At 37.4% G+C, this 19,470-nt stretch overlaps 2 protein-coding genes across 6 annotated transcripts in view; both read right to left on the reverse strand.

The window, feature by feature from the left end:
- The window catches only part of fgd4a (FYVE, RhoGEF and PH domain containing 4a), a 74,294-nt gene extending 65,991 nt beyond the window's left edge, over positions 1–8,303 (reverse strand). Inside the window, exon 1 of one of the 3 annotated variants that reach the window (XR_013186064.1) lies at positions 7,978–8,302. Coding sequence is in view for 2 of the 3 variants with exons in the window: in XM_077193597.1 (XP_077049712.1) it covers positions 7,978–8,089 (112 nt within the window). In the remaining variant the exon portion in view is untranslated. Of the gene's footprint in view, positions 1–7,977 lie in introns of all 3 variants that reach the window. The other 2 variants (XM_077193597.1, XM_077193601.1) reach the window with 2 other exon arrangements.
- An 883-nt stretch (positions 8,304–9,186) lies between these two features.
- Positions 9,187–19,470, reverse strand: part of bicd1a (bicaudal D homolog 1a) — a 39,279-nt gene continuing 28,995 nt past the window's right edge. Inside the window, exons 5-9 of one of the 3 annotated variants that reach the window (XM_077193595.1) lie at positions 18,083–19,192; positions 17,833–17,984; positions 16,435–16,645; positions 12,449–12,524; positions 9,187–10,968 (exon numbers count right to left, since the gene is read on the reverse strand). In XM_077193595.1, the coding sequence (XP_077049710.1) occupies positions 12,477–12,524; positions 16,435–16,645; positions 17,833–17,984; positions 18,083–19,192 (1,521 nt within the window). In that variant the 3' untranslated portion in view covers positions 9,187–10,968; positions 12,449–12,476. Of the gene's footprint in view, positions 10,969–12,448; positions 12,535–16,434; positions 16,646–17,832; positions 17,985–18,082; positions 19,193–19,470 lie in introns of all 3 variants that reach the window. The other 2 variants (XM_077193594.1, XM_077193596.1) reach the window with 2 other exon arrangements.

A 19,470-nucleotide genomic window follows, 5' to 3' on the forward strand; every position in this document is an offset into this window, starting at 1 on the left:
AGACATTCTCTGTGTATACCAAGAAAAGGGGGAAAGTGACATAAAAAAGATGCTAAATATAAGATGAGATGACACAAACATACACAACAGAAGCTACTCTGTTAAAGGAACTCCACTGTTTTTTTAAATAGGGCTTATTCACCGTCTCCCCTACATTAAGATAGGTGGGCAAAAGCATTTTTGTCTCAGTGCATGCATTGTCTTAGTTTGGCAGTGCCGACGCTAGTTTAGCTTAGCATAATGAATGGAATCCTATGTTGTCAGGTAGCATGTCTTGAGTAAAAGTGATAAAAAAAAAATAAAAAAAAAAACCTAAATACTTCTTGGGGGATTGCATATTTACAACAAGTACAAATAGCAATTCAGATTAAGACTAGGCAATTTCCTAGGCAGATATTGACTTGGGACTATATTAGGGTGAATCATAGGCGAAGCACTGCTACTTGGGCGCAGTCATATCACGCAACACCTGAAATCCCCCAACTTCTGTCAACATACCGGCGTAAATATTAGCTGGCTATTTTTCCGACAGTAGACTTAGTGAATGGCGATGGACATGGGGGATTTTGTGCAAGACGAAGAGGGTGACTTCTCAGACAGTCAAGATCCAGAACCATACCTCTACAAACAGAGTTTTCAGAAGAGGAGTTGCGTGCTTTGGGAATAGAACTACAGGAGAAGGAGGTTGCGATCGCTCAACAGCCTGAGGACGTGAGGATGAGAGCCAATTTTTTCAAAGGTAACGATAACAGCAAAAAAAAAATTCAATCATGTTGTTCATGCTAAACAAGTTGAGCTCAACATGAGGTTATAATAGATGAGGCAATTTGAACCATACTCTATATACAGCTTCTCAGCATCTATCTTACAACTGAATAAAGACACAGATTCACGTAAGGAAGAGTAATAAAAGACAACTTACATGTGCACTTTTTTCTGCCTGTACTTTGAAAATGGATGGGATGGGCATATCCTTCAGACATAGTACCGTCTTTCTGGTCCTATATAGCACTTTTCAACATAATCCTCCGGTTGCAAAATGCTCTTTGCAAACACTGGCTAATTTTGTAGTGAGGTGTTGAAGTACAGATATCCTGAGCAGCTAGCCATCGATTTCTCAGTTCCACATTCGGTGGAATTCTGTGAAACATTACATTCTTGTACAATGTTCCCTCTAATTTTTTTTTCTTGCTGAGCAAAACTTTTTTCTATTGGGCGGACATATTTCGCCACCTGAGCAAACATATTCTTTATACCTGACCTGTACAGCATACGAAGAAACACAATGGTTTCAACATTCAGTTGTAACTTTTAACTTGAATGTGGCATTTCTATTTTATTTGACCCTTGATGTAACTTATTGGTATTAAATCATATTTTTGAAAAACAAGCAGTTAATTAAGAAGTCACTAAATGAAGCACATTTTAGGTTACCTGATATTTTTTTACAGTGCTGTTAACTGTACATTCTTTACCAATAAATCCTATGAAAAATAATTAACAAAATCTTCTGCAGGACAGTTCAATTCTTTACAATAATAGAATATAGTATGAAAGAAAAGTAAGCTGTTACACTGAGATGGTTCGGGAAAAACATAAAGTGTTTTTGTACAGTCAATTAATTGTGTACAGGAAGCATTAAACCATCAAAGTTAAATGATTGTTTATTGCTTAAGAATTTCCTATATTTTCTTTAGCAGGGGGTTTCAAAGTTTTTAATGGCAATGAGCCCATGAGATTCTTTATTTAGGCTTATAATATAATAAAATATAGGCCTAATATAATATAATACAAAAAAACGACTTTTATCAAACCACTCTTCTTTAAAACATTATGATGTGATTTTATTTCACATGTCTGCGTTTCTCGTTGCCTCTCGTATTGAGCTATTTGGTCCGCACGCAAGACTCACTGCCAATCACACGTGCTCACATCATTCTCTTTCTATGAAACCTGTAAACTGCATTCGCCAGTTTTCACTCTATAGCGGTTGACCAGAGCACTGAAATTATTTCTCACTTAAACTACATTCAAATGGATTTCCCCAAACATTTCGAGTCAGTCCTCTGCGTGGCATTTTAATCTTTTCTGCGCGGCCGCGGCTTCAGAAGTGCGCGGCCTCAGCATCAGAAGTGCGCATCACGCGCGCAGCTTAGAGGGATCATTGTTCTTGTATGTCCTCTCACAACCTTTTGCCGGTAATTACCATGTTTGCTGTAACTTCTCAAACTAAACACAATCCAAAAGCGAAGATTCTCAGTGCAGGTCAGGTAATGCCGGTATGTTATGTAGACGGAAGTTGGGGGATTTCAGGTGTTGCGTGATATGACTGCGCCCAAGTAGCAGTGCTTTGCCTGTGATTCACCCTAATATAGTCCCAAATCAATATCTGCCTAGGAAATCACCTAGTCTTAATCTGAATTGCTATTTGTACTCGTTGTGAATACGCAGGCCACAAGAAGTAATTAGGTGTTTTTTAATTTTTTTTGATCACTTTTACTCAAGACCTGCTACCTCTTAACATAGGATTCCATTCATTATGCTAAGCTAAGCTATTGTCGGCGCTGCCAAACTAAGATAATGCCTGCACTGAGACAAAAAATGCTTTTGCCCACCTATCTTAATGTAGGGGAGACTGTGAATAACCCCTATTTCAAAAAACGGTGGAGTGTTCCTTTAACACTAAGCTTTATGTCTCAATTTCAGAAATAGCATCAGAAATGTCCATTAGGCTCTGGGCACAGAGTTTTTTGGGGTTTTTTTTATATCATACTGCCCCCTGCTGGATGTTTCTACATGTATACCTGCCTTTAAAAAGCTATGTAGAGTAACATCCCTAAAGATAAGAGTATTGTGTCGAGTATTGTGTCTATTATTTGCTGATATGACAATATTTATTTTAGTCTAGATCTCAGTGTTAAAGCTGAAATAATGACCCATTTCCTGTGGCTGGTCCGCCTCATCCTTAAATATTTACTGGAGGATAATGAAGGGTGTGTATGAGTTACATAAGTCCATGAGTTATTTACAGCCCCTCTTGATCACATCTTTCACATCACAAACTACAGCCCTGCTACTCCAGAATACACGATTCACAACAAAGTCTTTGGCTGTGTGATTTTGCGACCACAGATCCGTCTTACCTGAGTCTGACCTGAAACCCCTAAAACACTGACTTCAGTGTCACAGAGGAAACATAGGATTTAGTGAAGTGCCACCAACAGTTAATAGTTACCTTTTACAACAACTTGTGTTAGTGAAAACTAACAAAAATTAGTTCATTTAATCAAATCCCCAAAGTTTGAAGACAAAAGCATTTCTAAAAATACATAAAGCATAAATTTCAGAAAATAGCTAAGGGTCCCAGTGCTTTTTCCTGTTTATGTGCAATAATCTCTATTCTTTCTTTCTTTCTTTCTCTTTCTTTCTTTTGCTTTCTTTCTTTCTCTTTCTTTCTTTCAAATAATTGTATTTTGTGATGTAAATGCTCACACCTCTTCTTAAAATTAAAATTGCACTTGTTGCCAATTGCCGCTCGCATCAATTTCTAGGCACTGATGGTTGCCTATAGAACAACACTTGCTCTGCACCCCAATGCCTAAACTCACTACACCACTTGGAGAAACGCCTGCGTTCTGCAAGTGAACAGCGCCTTGTGGTGCCATCACAAAGAGGAACAAAATCATTTTCACTGATCTTTACCTTGACTGTTCTATCTCAATGACCTACCTATCTCAACTCGAGTCTTTAGCCATTTTCAAGAAACACCAGAATACGCATCTTTTCCATCATCACTCGACCAATTAATACTAACACTTACTATTCTATATCTATTTATAAAAAAATGAAATAAAATAAAACTTGCTACATGTACTGTTCTGGACAAAATAACTAAGTCTGGCATGAAACTCTAGCGCAGACTGATGAGTCTTTGGGTACATTTATACGACAAGGATATGCTTAAAACTGTGGAGTTTTTTCTTTGAGTTTTCCGCGTACAGACGACTTCATTATCAAAACGATCCCCTTTCACTTGGATCCACGAAACGACTAAATACGCTGTATTCTTCTGCCAGGCCATTAGATGGCGATGAAACATGTAATACACATGTGCATGATGTCATTGTCTTCAGAGATTCGCGTATTTTTGTTTGTGTTGTCAGGCACCCAAAGTGCAGTTGTCATGTAAATAAACGACCAAAACACATAAAAAGTCGTCCGTTTTTAGTTGAAAACAGTGTTGTGCTGTTGCATCAGCATCCAATGAGCTGCGGCTCAACATTCAAACAAATACCGGTGTTGCTGGTAGCAGTAGGCCTATGCAGTGCGCTTTTAGAATCCCTCCACCTTCCCCACCTCCACCAGTAGCCATAGATCTGCTACAGGGGTTAAATCATATGTTACATGTGTGTATAATGTGTAAGCATGTCTTACACAATCACAGCAATGTCTGTGAATGTATTGGCAGTAGCAAGTCTCGTACTTGCTCTACAGCAGCAGTAGCAGATCTATTCCGCCAAGGCCAACATTAACATTGCCATCTCTATTACCATGCCAATCTCTATTACCATACCATTCTCTATCAATCTCCAGAAAGTTGTCATGACAGAACTGGGACTAGTCACAGCACTTGCATATATTGTTGCCCTTTTGTTGGTTTGATTGCTTCTATTGCCCTCCTCATTTGTAAGTCGCTTTGGATGAAAGCGTTTGCTAAATGCTTAAATTTAAAAATGTAAATGTCTAAGAACTTTTACAGCTATTTAGGAGAACTTTTAGTGGTAGCCGTACACAGAAGTCACGGTTCGGTTCATACCTCGGTTCAGACATCACGGTTCGGTATGTTTTCGGTACAATGGAGTGAAAAGCAAAACAAAAATGCAGAAGGCATTTTTAAAAATGTCTAAGCCTTGTATTTTTTAAATAAGTTTTATTAATAAAGGCATAGAACCAGTTTATTTGTAGTGCACTGACAATAGTTTTATATAATTAGTTTATTAATTAAATTAAAACAAAGACAAAAAGATCTTGCGATATGTTTGGTAATTGTACCTGAATGAATTTAAAATTAATTTGCTATATTTAAGAATAATATTTGTTTTCCTTAATTTTAATTAACCTAACTTTATTCTCATCTGAATTATAAATAATTGATTTCCGTATAAAATAATACTACCATTAAAAACACATTTTCTTTTCTTTTTAATCAATGTAGAATGTGTAACTTAAAAATAAACAGATTAGTGCTCCGAGGACAAGAAATGAAATCCAATGCGATATGTTGAATGTCCAAAAGATGGAACCCACAGACTGTTTTGAAATGGAGTTGGATATAAATGCTTTCCTTTTAAAACAGTGTGTGTGTGTGTGTGTGTGTGTGTGTGTGTGTGTGTGTGTGTGTGTGTGTGTGTGTGTGTGTGTGTGTGTGTGTGTGTGTGTGTGTGTGTGTGTGTGTGTTTGTGTGTGTGTGTGTGTGTGTGTGTGTGTGTGTGTGCATGCATAGCCTACTGTAGTATATCTGTAGTGTGTGTGTGTGATTTTGGTTGGGTGTCACTGACAGTTGTAGGTTACAGTTTGACAAGAGTTTAGAGTGTGACAAAAGCACAATGTAGGGTTTTATTGAGAGTGTACACAAATATAAGTAAACACTTTGCAGTTTGAATGTCCTGTATGAACAAAATGACGGAGTATGTTTTTATGTTTCCACTGTTTGATCGCGCCCGCGCCTTTCTCTCTCACACACACAGTTCGATCGCGCCTGCGCCTATCTCTCTCTCGCGCGCGCACGCACACACACACACACACACACACACACACACACACACACACACACACACACACACACACACACACACACACACATACACACACACACACACACACACACACACACACACTCCAGCATTGCAATCTTGACATCGCAGCCTGTTCATCATGCTGCGTTCACACCAAACGCGAATAGAGCGAAATTTATCGCTATTTAGAGCGATATTTTTATTTATTTTTATACCGTGTATTATCCGTTTAAAATCGTACACCGAACCGTGACGCATGTACCGTTTCGGTTCAATGTGAATAGCCTACATGTAGGCTACCGTTCCACCCCTATAAGATACACATAAATACGCCCCCTGATAGCCTCTAATATATTATAATTTTTTACTATAAATTGTACAGAATTGTTTGGTAAAGTTGTTGGAGATATTGCATTTCAATTTGTATTTTTGGATAGTTTCACATGTTGGAAGCTAATTAACTAAACAAATTACTCCTAAGAGCAACGTGAATCAGGAAAGATCCAACTTCTAACTATTCAACTCCCAAAGACATCAACATCAACAACAATGTAACTCCACTTTGAGCTCCGCACGCTCATTCCGATTCACTGAAGAGTAAAGATAACAAGCACAGAAAGTGGATGTTCACCGGATAAATAAATGAGACCGGGTCACCTACTGCAGCCATTTCAATAAGATACAGGACCAAAAGTTCTCTGAACTGACAATAATGAATAGCCAACCTTAAGAATAAACACTGTATTATAGAGATAATCAAATCACTTTTTGCCTGACCTAAATAAATTAAAACCTTACAATTGAATTCATATGCAGCAATATCCAAAGGAACACAATGTTTTGCTTTTGTTGAAAGGCAAATTATGCATTGGCATTCATCCAGTCACAGTCACACTGGACTCTATGGCACCAATTGACTTCTATACATCAGTGTCTGTGCTGTGCCATGCAGAGTATTCTTGACAGTAGGCTGTTATCCCTATAAACACAGACTGACTCAATCCAGTTTTTGCACATACACTGACCTTAAGCTACAGAATTATGCATGCTGGTTCATAGTCAGAGATGAGACATGTCACTATTGCAACGAAAACACTATAACTCAACCCGTTGGGACTTGTTCACTCTCATATCCTGAGCTTACAGTACAAACAGGCTTTCTTCCAAAGAAGAAAATGGAGTATGGCATTTATTCCATGCACTTTCCCAAATCTCTTGTGTGCTGTCAGAGATTAAGGGAAACTACGATCATGAATTTGAGCACTACAAGATTGTATGAACTGGTTTTGTATTAAAACTAACTAAGAACTAAAAAGACAACTCAAAAAGTATATCTGTTAAAGTTTTTTTAAAAAAATAAATATTTAATCAAAGGATTCAGGCCTTTTATATGGATCTAACTATCTGCATTCTCCAACAGGCATCAACAGGAAACTTTACAAACATGTTTATGCTATTATATATATATATATATATATATATATATATATATATATATATAATGTGTGTGTGTGTGTGTGTGTTTTACATGTACTTTTATATAAATGTGGGCTATATAGAAAAATGTTTTACATGTAATTATATATAAATATATATATATATATATATATATATATATATATATATATATATACTGTATAATTACATGTAAAACATTTTCTGAATATCAAAAATATTTACAAATGTTTTATTATTAATTAATATTAATACTAAAAATTCTGTGGGTTCAAATACACAAATATTTTGCAGGTAAAAACATGTCAAGGGCTGATAATTAAGACAATAAGCCTATACAATATATCCTTACAACGATATATTGTTAAATATATCAATAGGCTATAAATGTTATAGGCATATCATTTATAAATTATGTAAATAGATCATCGCAGCTTTAGTGGGCAGGAGAGGTACAGTAATCTACTCCTGGTATGACATTTTTGTCATATCGCCCACCTAAAAAAAATAATTTTAAAAAGTTTTAGCTATAGACCTATCAGAAGTGTGTCGTTATCGCATGCCATTTCTAATCATATTTCCTGAGCGAAGAAAATATTTCCACAAGCCTGACAAGATAGCAGTTTTTCCTGAAGGCTGGTAAATGTATCCGGTGTATTGGACGTTTGACATGAGAAGGATAACCCCATAAGCGGACTATCCGGTCACACCTGACCGCTGCACTCACCTGAGGATTCCGGGCATTCCTTCGCCGACCCTCCTGTCTTCTTCGGCTTAGACTTCCTCCTGATTGCGTTTCTCCTCAATTCACTCATGTTTTCTTTAGTTCGTTCCAACATTTAAAATACTTGTTTTACAAACAGAATCCTTTGCACATAAAAAACGGTCGTTTAACTTCTACACAGCATTTAAGCGGAGTCCATGTCGGCGACAGTAAACGGTCTAGTGTTACGTAAAAGTAAGGCGAAACGCTTGGTTTTAGTGTTTTTCTCAGATTCGTTGGCTGCGACTGTAGTCCACCGCACTGGGTAAATCATTATCGCTATACAGCCCACATCACCGCCCACTAACCGCTCTGATAACACGATTGGTCCAGTCATTTCCTCTGTGCTCTGACCCCCTACTGTTTTGACTTACCGACCTCAAAACATTAGTTTGTGGAGATTTGATAAATCAATGAGTCGAATCTTTTGAATAGCCTACATTTTCCAATGAAATTAGAGGTTGTTGTGCCGAATTTTGACTCCTTGCCAGGGGGATTCTCTGCATTGAAGAATAACTAGAAAAACAAACAAACAAACAACAAAAAAAACTGTAGGCTATAAAGGGTATTAAATTAAATTAAATTGATAAAAATTACAAAGGTTAGGCAATCATTTTCTGAAAGAAAAAAAGCTGTGGGGATTTTGATTCGTCTCTGAGTCGAATCATTTTGCTCCTGTTATGGCTTAGCCATTAGGATCTAGAGACTGTTGTACTACACTATAAAGTTGATTGGGGTTATTAAAAAAAGAATTTGAAAATTCTAAAATATACAGAAATTGTAAAGAAAAGTGATTTTACTTTTTATTTTTTTGGCAACAGTTTTATAAAAGCAATAATTCTAAAGCAATAAAAAATAATTTTAACAATTTGAGTTGTAAAAATTAGGAGTTTATTTGCTCAGTCCACTAGACCTTGGTGCAAACACAAATGTGTGTTGTGATATACTACAGTAGGCTATGCATGCACACACACACACACACACACACACACACACACACACACACACACACACACACACACACACACACACACACACACACACACACACACACACACACACACACACACACACACACACACACACACACACACACACACACACACACACACACACACACAAAAACTTTCACACACATTTTGTCTCATATAATCAGGACAGGAGTCAGAGTTATTTTTAAATTTTATTTCACGAAAAACTTATGTGGCTTAAGACCATACACACAAAAATATCCTGCGGCAAGATCATGCTTTCACCAGTCCACACCATGTGACATTGTGGGTGTTATTGACTTTATTTCACTTCAGAGGCAGGAAATCTACCACAATGTGTAGTTAATAAAACCGAAACTCCTCATCTTATCGGAAATGCTCGAAAAGAAATTAATATAGTCTAAGACACCAAATGAATGGGTTAGACTGAACAGAAACTGAGAACCGGGAGCGAAAAGAGACTGTGAATGAGACCATTTATCTTAAATCGTCCTTTGTATGGCATTACATAGACTGAGCTTTGTTCTAGTTCCACAATGGAGATAGTTATGCTTTGAGAAGCTGCTGATTGTATTCTTCATTTAGACACATTAATAACCTTTCAGTCAATCAATGAGACTGAAAATGTGTTTCTGTGGTTTTACTGCTGTATAAAAACAATGACATGTGATATTTAATCCTGCTGGTACAAATCACGGTGTGATTGGAGGAGAGATGGCCAAATGATTTAAAATGATCCTGTGCCCGTTTCAAAATGCATAGATAAATATGTTTGTGCTTTATATAAGGTCAAGATTAGATATAACTTAAAGAGAAAATAAAACCGAGAGAGGTGGAGATATGTAAAGAGAGATTCTAGTGAATATGGGATACTAATATATATGCTGTTTATGGAGCGGATCTGAGAGTAATAAACCCACTTCATATTCAAATTTAGCAGCGCACTGGGATCAAGCCCCATTCAAGCTATAATGCCACTTCCTCAATGATTTTTGTCCATCAGGTACTAAACTAGGCCTTCATGTCCACTCAAACCTCAAAGACTTATCTGACATCACTTCAGCGATAGAAAAAAACAATTAAGGTAAAAAATATAATCTTTATGCATATGCAGAGCAATAAACGGTTAAAAAAGGACAAAGAAACAAATTCCATGTGCAATTACGTTAAATAAGCTGAGAGCAAAACTCAATTGTATTATCACTGAAACGCAAACATCATCCCAGGAGCTTAAAGGTTGAAATAAAAGTCACTCAAATATCACATTGAACATTGTTTCTATTTGTCGAAAGTCTCAATAGTTCATTTAACCAGTATCACCTATATTCAACCATTCAAACATCTCTTTCTATTATGTCACACGTTTTTGTGCTTTTTAAAAAAGTCTAATATTAGCTTAGACTGATAATGGTGCTTAAGTGGCCTCTCATACTGGGTTGATGTAATTGACACTATTTTTGTGGTTTAAAAGTGTATTTTCAAGCAAAGCTGTATCCGTATCCAAAACCATATTCATATTCAAATAATCAGACATACCACAAATAATATTTTAAAATAAACAAACAAAAACACAAATACATTAATTAAATAATAAATAGATAAATAAGTGCATCAATCCATTTCCGTTTGCTCGCATCTCACGCAACATGATAATTAGTACTTTCATAATAAGCACCATTGAATAATCATCCAACCTCAGTGATTGGGAGAGAAATTAGGTTGGGCTCCTCTGGGATCAAACACGCATGGAAAGAGGCATCTGATTGGCTCGAGGTCATGATTGACTGATGTGCCCCGCCCCCTTCATCTGTCTCTGTAAGGATAGGCCACTGACAGTTGATTGACAGGAGGCTAAGGGCCATAAAGATGAGAATGATGGGCCAGACAGTTGAAAGGGTCACATGGAAGTCTGGAGTTGGCCGCAGGGATCTGGTCCTCTTGAAGAGCTAACAACACATTAGGACTACAAAAAGACAAACGGCACAGCCAGAAGAGAGAAAAAAAGAGAAACAGAGACCATAAGTTGGTGTAAAATGAAATCACCTGTTCCCTGTTAAACTGGAGGAATTGCTAAAAACAATCATGTAAATAATTCAGTAGCTCTGACATAAGCATTAACTCACTTTTGACAGACACACAGGGGCACGTGCAAAAGCTAGTAGCTTTTAAGCAGGCAAAGTATTTGGGAAGAAAACAATGTTGTCAGCACAGTGATGAGAGGGCATCTTAAGTTTTTTATTTGCATACATACACTACCGGTCAAAAGTTTGGAATAATTCAAATGTATAACTTCTCACTTAAAATGGTGGCGACTCATCAAGGCAGCATTTATGTGCTGTTCTCTATTTAAATATATATTAAAATGTAATGTATTCCTGTAATGTGAAAGCTGAATTTCCAGCAGCCATTACTCCAGATTTCAGTGTCACATGATCCTTCAGAAATCATTCTAATATACTGATTTGGTGCATTTATTGTTGGTGCTCAGTTAATAATAAAGGCTCTTATTGTTATCAGTGTTAAAGTAGAAATCTTTTGTAATGGGCAAATGGGCAGTAATGGGCAGTAATGGGCAAAGGTTGTGAAATTTAGAAACACTGACACCTGCAGGCAGAGATTGGAAACGTCCACTGCTATTTATGGGGCATCATTACCAGGAATAATAAAAAGGGTTTTTATGTTACGGGGGATAGTCACTGTTGTAATCTATTTATAAAAGTGTGTCTCTAGAGCATGAATGTAATTGATTTATTTGTACATTGTGTCATATTAGGTCAAGGTGACACAGGTGAAGCGGATCAGACTGGTTTCCATTACACTACAATAGAACTTTGTGATTTACAAACACTATCTACTGAGTCACATGATACACAATACACATCACATATCTTTAAGCAAGGCACAGGAAATTTCCAGCAGCCATTACTCCAGACTTCAGTGTCACATGATCCTTCAGAAATCATTCTAATATACTGATTTTGTGCATTTATTGTTGGTGCTCAGTTAATAATAAAGGCTCTTATTGTTATCAGTGTTAAAGTAGAAATCTTTTGTAACTTTATAAATGTGTTTACTGTCACTTTTAAACAATTTCATGCGTCCTTGCTTAATAAAATCTTTTTTTTTAAACCGTAAAACTTTTAAATGGTAGTGTATCTCGGTTTCAAATTTTTTTTCATTGATAATGATAAAAAATGTTTCTTAAGCACCAAATCAGCATATTAGAATGATTTCTGAAGGATCATTAAAAAATAAATAAATTCATTACAAAATTTTGATCAGTAGTGTTTTTCAATTGCATTGTAAAAGTGTGACAAAGTGGGTGGTGTTGTTAACAATATTTGTGACTGCATGACCCTACAGTAGGTGTGACATTTTTCTCTGTGAGAAATAGAGTGAAAGAGGACGCTGTATAGAGCGAGTTCCTCCAAAGGACGGGTTACCTGTGGCCCGTAGATGCCCTCCCGCGCCTCAGATGTGGGGAGGTTGGCGGTACTGAAGCAGAAGACTGCTGACAATCTAAGAGAGACTGATAAATTAGACAGATATACAGAGGTGTGACAGTCAGGGTTAGTGACACAAACACAGACATAAATGGGCACACAGAGACGAGAAGTGAATAGTTGCTATGGCCTAACAAGCATGGGTGTTATTCTAGGTGTTATTCTCATACAGAATCACACGTAGAGCATGTAGAATGAGAGAAAGTAACACAATATTATGAACTTTTATAATAACTAACATGTATATAATATTTGCGTAAATTCATGAGGATTGCCAGGTGCAAAGATAGAAGGAAAGCAAGGTATCACGAATGAAACACTATCGTTCAAAAGTTTGGGGTCGGTAAGATTGTAATGTTTTTGAAAGAAGTCCTTATGCTCACTAAAGCTGTATTTGTTTAGTTAAAAATGCAGTAAAAACGGTTAAATTGTGAAATATTATTACAAATTGAAATAACCGTTTTCTATTTCAGAATTATGCAGAATTAGCCTTCAGAAATCATCCTGATGTTGATTTGCTGCTCAAGAAACATCGCTTAGCAATGTTGAAAACAGTTGTGCTGCATAGTATTTTTGTGGAAACTGATACTTTTTTTTCATGATTAAATAATGAATAGAAAGTTCATATTCAACAGTATGTTTTATATTCACCAAATGTCCTTACTGTCACTTTCAATTAATTTAATGCATCTTTTCTAATTAAATGTATTAGTTTCATAAAAAAAAAAAGAAATCTTACAGACTTCAAACTTTTGAACGTCAGGCACAAATGATATACTACAGTGTTTCAGCTTTGTTAATGAGAGAGTGCATATACACACGTTTACACATTTAACAAGACATAAAGTAAGGTTTAAAACATTATAGATGCTGTCTAGCTAAGAGCACATATAAACATCTAGAGCAATATGTAGAAATTTAAATAATTTTTTTGGTTTTCCATTTTCCCATTTCAATGCGAGTAGTTCTTGTGCAAAACTCGTCGTCATGATGCTAGGTTTTTTATGTGTGGTTGTCAGGGTATTGCTATGCAACTGCTAAGGCATTTTTGAAAACGTTGCAATGTATTTTTAAGGTTGGAATGGGTGGGTGTTTGTATAAATGCATTACTGACATCTCCATACTGCAAACAATTATATCTACAGCCCCAATATGAAAATAAAGAACAACTACTGCTCGGTGGTTTGATTAACGTGGGCAAAACAGCATTTGACACGTTCAGTAATGGGCAAAGGTTGTGAAATTTAGAAACACTGACACCTGGAGGCAGAGATTGGAAACGTCCACTGCTATTTAAGGGGCATCATTACCAGGAATAATAAAAAGGGTTTTTATGTTACGGGGGTATAGTCACTGTTGTAATCTATTTATAAAAGTGTGTCTCTAGAGCATGAATGTAATTGATTTATTTGTACATTGTGTCATATTAGGTCAAGGTGACACAGGTGAAGCGGATCAGACTGGTTTCCATTACACTACAATAGAACTTTGTGATTTACAAACACTATCTACTGAGTCACGTGATACACAATACACATCACATATCTTTAAGCAAGGCACAGGAAACAGCAATATTAGAAAACAAAACTAGACCTGAAATCTCTGATCACTCCTAGGAAAAACACCTCTCTTTTCCAAAGGCTTGTCTTTACATGTAAATTTAACCGCTGTCTACCATCAGAACTGCATGATAGCATGATACACATGATACACAGAACTGTGGTATCTCGGTGAGTCTTTATTGAGCAATACTAACACAATTCTGAACCTTCGACTTTTCAAATGCTTTTTGGCCCACAGCTCCTTAAACAAAGGTCCTTCTAAAAGGCGAGTGCCTTTTTGTATTATATATGACAGTAAAAGTTGTCATCCATTATTTTTTGCAAATTTTGAAACTTTTGAAACCCATTTGAAAAGATAGCATTTCTCTATATGTTTTTAGATTTTATTTAATAAATGAGTGAGTGAATAAGAAGTGTTCATTTCCTGAAAGGATGGAGGATTAATGGGATTACATTTATTTAATATTCATTGATTTAAATAAAAAAATAACAAGAATGAACCTCATTGGTTCTCGCACATCAAGCGTACAAGCTTGAGCCTCGTTTACCACAATGGATGTGTGAGTTGATGAATGTATATGTTCATCATATACAGCGATTGAGTCTCTTCATGAAATTTGGGCTAAACCGCCCAATTCATATTTTTACGATCTCTTTATGAACTTTTTGAAGCGTCAAAGTGGCAGTAGCATAGCTTGTCAATGGAAGGACAGAAAGCTCAGATTTCATCAAAAAGATCTTCATTTGTGTTCCGAAGATGAACTAAAGTCTTATGTGTTTGGAACGACATGAGGGCGAGTAAACTTGGGTGAACTAACTCTTTAAATCTAGTTAAAATACAATAAAAATTCAAAAATTTAGCTTGAGATGGCACAATACATTTGTTTAAAACTTAAACACATGAGCTAGAGAGAATGTTTAATATCATTAAGTGAATTTACTTAAAAAACCTTATCAAACTTGAAAAGGCACCAGTTTCATAGAATGACTCATGAATGAATGACACATTTGACGTAGCTCTGTAGCCTGTACTCTACAGCTCAGTGAAATGCAGAAGCTGGGCAGCAGGCAGCATATGCAAGAACTCATCCCTGCATTTGCATATGGCAGATCCTGCACTGCCATATGCCGCCTCCATGAATAGAACAGCTCTCTCTGGCACATTTTATCATACAGGGTGCCTTGGGATCTGAGCATTTTCTGTTAGCTGGCAAAGCAGATTGAATTTATCTTTAGAACAGGTTTAATATGATTATAGATAGGCTGCTGCTAATGATTCCAGTATAAATCACTTTGAAACACTCACAAAGCTTCAAGACTGATGCTACATAGATATAAAGGCAAAGGTAACTGTTCTATCCTTAAATGCACACTTTCACCAGTGGATGGAGCTATAGTTATGTCAGATAATTTGCTAATGCAAAAAAACAACAACTGAAAACTCCATCACACAAACTAACTGCTTGGCATGCAGTATGTAGCACTCATTTCATCAAACCATGAAATGGAAGCACACATGCAGGGATGATATTCCAATAGATACATGCACCTATCAATAACTGTTTCGCTTTAAGGAATAATTCTTCCAATATGATCCGAATACATTACTGATGCAGATTCCAGACATTTTGCTTGGAAAAACATGTTTTCTTACCCAGTCCGCAAAAATAATAAATACATCAAACACAGGTAGTGCAATTTCTTTCATTTAATCTTATTTTTATACATCATTATATTATTAAGTACCATTCCAGAAAGCCATGATGTGACCCAAATGTATCTAGAGTTAGCAAAACATAATTGTTGAAATTTCAAGTAGTGTCAATTATATCCCTGAGTTGAATCAAACATTCATACAAGATGGAAACCAGTCTGTCCTTAAACTGTGTCACCTACTAGGTACTAGTCAGTACTAGGGATTCTGGGAATCCCAGGCTGGTCTAGACAGTTTCTTGAAGCGGCCGAAGGCGTAAACTGAGTCGCACTGGAACGCATGCGAGATCTCACAGAACGTGGCGGCGGTTGGCGAGCGCCCAGAACACGAGAACGGTAAGGGGAAGTCGGAGCAGACCTGGGAACGTGAGCATCAGATTGGCCAGAGTCTCCACTATGAACAATATGAGAAAACTCTATACTCAACGTCTGTGGGTCTACGACCAAAGTCTGAGTGCCCAGGTTCCACTGTGACTGGCCGAGGAAAAACGGCTGGGCTGAGGAGGTCCAGGAGGAGGATGGAGTAGGAACATCCAATGGAGGAGAGCTACAGGCTGATGCAACCATATTGTTTTGGAATAGACAGGAAGGAGGCTTTGAAACCGATGCAGTGGGACTAGGGGGAGCAGTGAGTGCAGTTCGATGACTTACTTTTTGAGGGCTGCTCTTAATTCTTGGCACTTTCCCTCCACGGCCACAGTATGACTGCTCGTGGTCAAACTCCAGGTCCTCCAGACGTTGTGTGAGGGCAAGTTTCTGCTGAATGGCCATTCGCAGGAGGGAGTTTAGAGTCTTCTTTTCATCTTCAGCGGCAGCCAGCTGCCTCTGCATCTCATCCAGTTGAATTACATACTCGTCACATCTAGAGAAAAAGGGAGAGATAACCTTAAAATGACTAGGAGTGATTAAACATAAAACATCAGAACACGCTGTACAACAGGGGTTATTAATCTGGGGGCCTTAGAAAATGATTTAATGATAGAAGGGGACAAAACAAGCTTTTAGATATTTCTTATTTTAATTCACCCGATCAAAAACTTTTTTTTAATGAAGAACAAGATTCACATAGTCTTGGAAAACCGGGATATGTTTGTTTGAGGAAGCTTCATTTTAAGTGATTTTAACGCCTAGAAAATTCATGTTAATAAAAAAAAAACAAGTACATTTTTATAATGAATATACATAATAAGCTTTAAAATATGTTGAGTAAAATTTTTTTATTTATACTTTTTTTTAAATCATTCTTTAATTCTTCTAATTAATTCTCCTTAATTCTTATCCAGTAAATAACAACCAATGGGAAAAATCATGGGGAATTTCAATATTGTTGTGGGCAATGGAGGCCCATGGAGTCAAAATGGATGAGAGCCACTGCATCTAGAATCATAACTCTAAGGAAACTTAAAAAAAACATGCATTTGGAATGCATATTTCTACTGTAATGTATTTCAGAGTGAATTTTTTTCATTAATTTTGTAGAATTGTTGTTTAATACATCGTTCAACCTAATTATTGGATTATATTTTTGGTACTAAAAGACATTTTAAGTCAATAAAGAAACTAAACAGTCTATTTAAAAAGCAGCCAGCCATTTAATGACTTAAACAAAATTAGAAATGAAAAGTCTATTTAAACACATCTTTCAATATATGTATTGTTAAAAATCTCATCATTTGGCAATGGAATGCATTTAATCCCCCCCCAATATATATGCTGTAAAAGTAATTATAAAACCATTCAAAAACTGGAATCGTTAAGAGGATTCAGAGCTTAAATAGACTCCCATTCTTACTGACAGTATGACAATAAATAAATGGCTATTTAGCCATTGGCTATCGTTATTTCCTACCTAGGTGATTTCAGACGAACAGAAAAGTAGTTTCAGAGATAGTGCAAATACATTTTGAAGAAAGATTACAACAGATAACACATTTTTTTGAAGAATCATGGAATTATAGGGTCAGGAATGTGTATGTAAAAAGGAAATATTTACAATTTGGATGTCCTCAAATATATTAAGTACATTTAGTCTAATGTCCGAAAATGTACCTTGTGGCAAACATTGCCCTCAGTGAGGAAAAGGTGGCTGCGTCTTCTTTGAGGGCCTTCAGTTCATTTCTAAGCTTCATCATTGTCTCCGTCACCATGGACTTTTCATTTTCATATTTGCTCTTCAGGTTCGCCAGGGCCACCTCGGCAGTCTAAAAAAAGTTGTGTATATACTTTTACTTGAGACCAAACACAACAGGAGATAATGGGATTAGTAGCAAAGACATATAAATTTGGCCTTCTACAATACCTGTTTGTTGGCTTTCAGGACAAGACGCAAGGTGGCGATCTGCTCTCTTTTGGTGCTCAAGAGGGATTTGAGTTTCAGGATCTCCTCCATGCAAACCTCCTTGTCCTTATCGAGGATGGGCGCCAACTCTCGTGCCGCAGCCCTCTGCCTAGACAACTGTAGTGAGCGGTCCACAGCTTTCTGCAGGTGCCTGATCTGGTCACGAATTATGGCGTTTAGGTTATAGATGTTCATGGGCTCCCTGCGGAGATCACCTGTCTCTGGTATTGGGGAGGGCGAATGAGATGAACCATTGATTGGCGAACCAAACGGGGTTCTGTTGGGACTTCCTGCTTCCCCTTTAGTTCCTTCTCCAAGGGGTTCCTTTGATGGAGAGTCTTGAGGACTCTTGGACATGTCTGAAGAGTTAGCAGCCGCCAGACGGCGAGCTAAACGTGGAGAAAGCAGGGCTCTTGGGTCCTCGGGGCCTTTGAGACTGCCGCTGCGCGTGACCCGGCTCTGGCGGTAATAGTCCAGCATGACGCGGTTCGGCGTCTCGTTGTTGCACAAGCAGACATGGTGGTAGAGCTGAGCAAGTTCCTCACTAAATGTAACCAGCTCGTCCTGAGCTGCGTTCAGCATACCGTTACTTTCGCTAGCCATACCCGAAGCGCACCGGAGCTCTGCTTCCAGACTACTAACCCGCTCGCGGCTCTCACGGCAGGCTTTCTCCAAACATTTCACCTGCTCTTCGAGAGCCTGGACCTTCCCTTCGCTGTGGTTGCTTTCTTCTGCTTGGCTCTCCACAGACTGGTTATATTTTTCCTTCAAAGCCTTAAGCTCCGCCTTCAAGTCAATGACCTCAGTCACGGCAACTCTGTATTTGCACTCCAGAAGCTCTATTCCATTGATGTCCGTCTCATACTCGCAGCAACCGTTTATGGGCCCGTCAGCCTTCTCAAACTCCTCAGTGTCAAACTCCTTGTCGCTGTGGAGGCGCTTCATAGCATTGACACACTCCGTAAGACGGTGAACGCGACTGTTTTGTTCAGTTAAGGCGCCCTGTGTGTGCTGCAGTTGAGTTTGAGATTCCTGCAGGTTGGCAAGCAGAACCGCCTTTTCTCGCTCAACCTAGTAGACAAGAAGACACAGCTAGTTAGCAAATACCAAGAAGGTCTAAAATACTATCGTTAGCATAGCCATTTAATTACACTAACGTTCAAAATTTTGGGATCAGTAAGAGTAATTTTTTTAAATTAATTAAATACTTTTGTTCAGCAAGGATGCAGTAAATCGGTCAAAAGTGACAGTAATTGAAAGTCATTTATAATGTTACAAAAGATAAATAAATGCTGTTCCTTTGAACATTCTACTCAAAGAATATAAAATTATCATAGTTTCCACAAAAA

This window comes from Siphateles boraxobius, unplaced genomic scaffold (genome assembly GCF_051911475.1).
Source record: "Siphateles boraxobius isolate OS27281-9 unplaced genomic scaffold, OSU_SipBor_1 31, whole genome shotgun sequence".
Taxonomy (NCBI): Eukaryota; Metazoa; Chordata; class Actinopteri; order Cypriniformes; family Leuciscidae; genus Siphateles; species Siphateles boraxobius.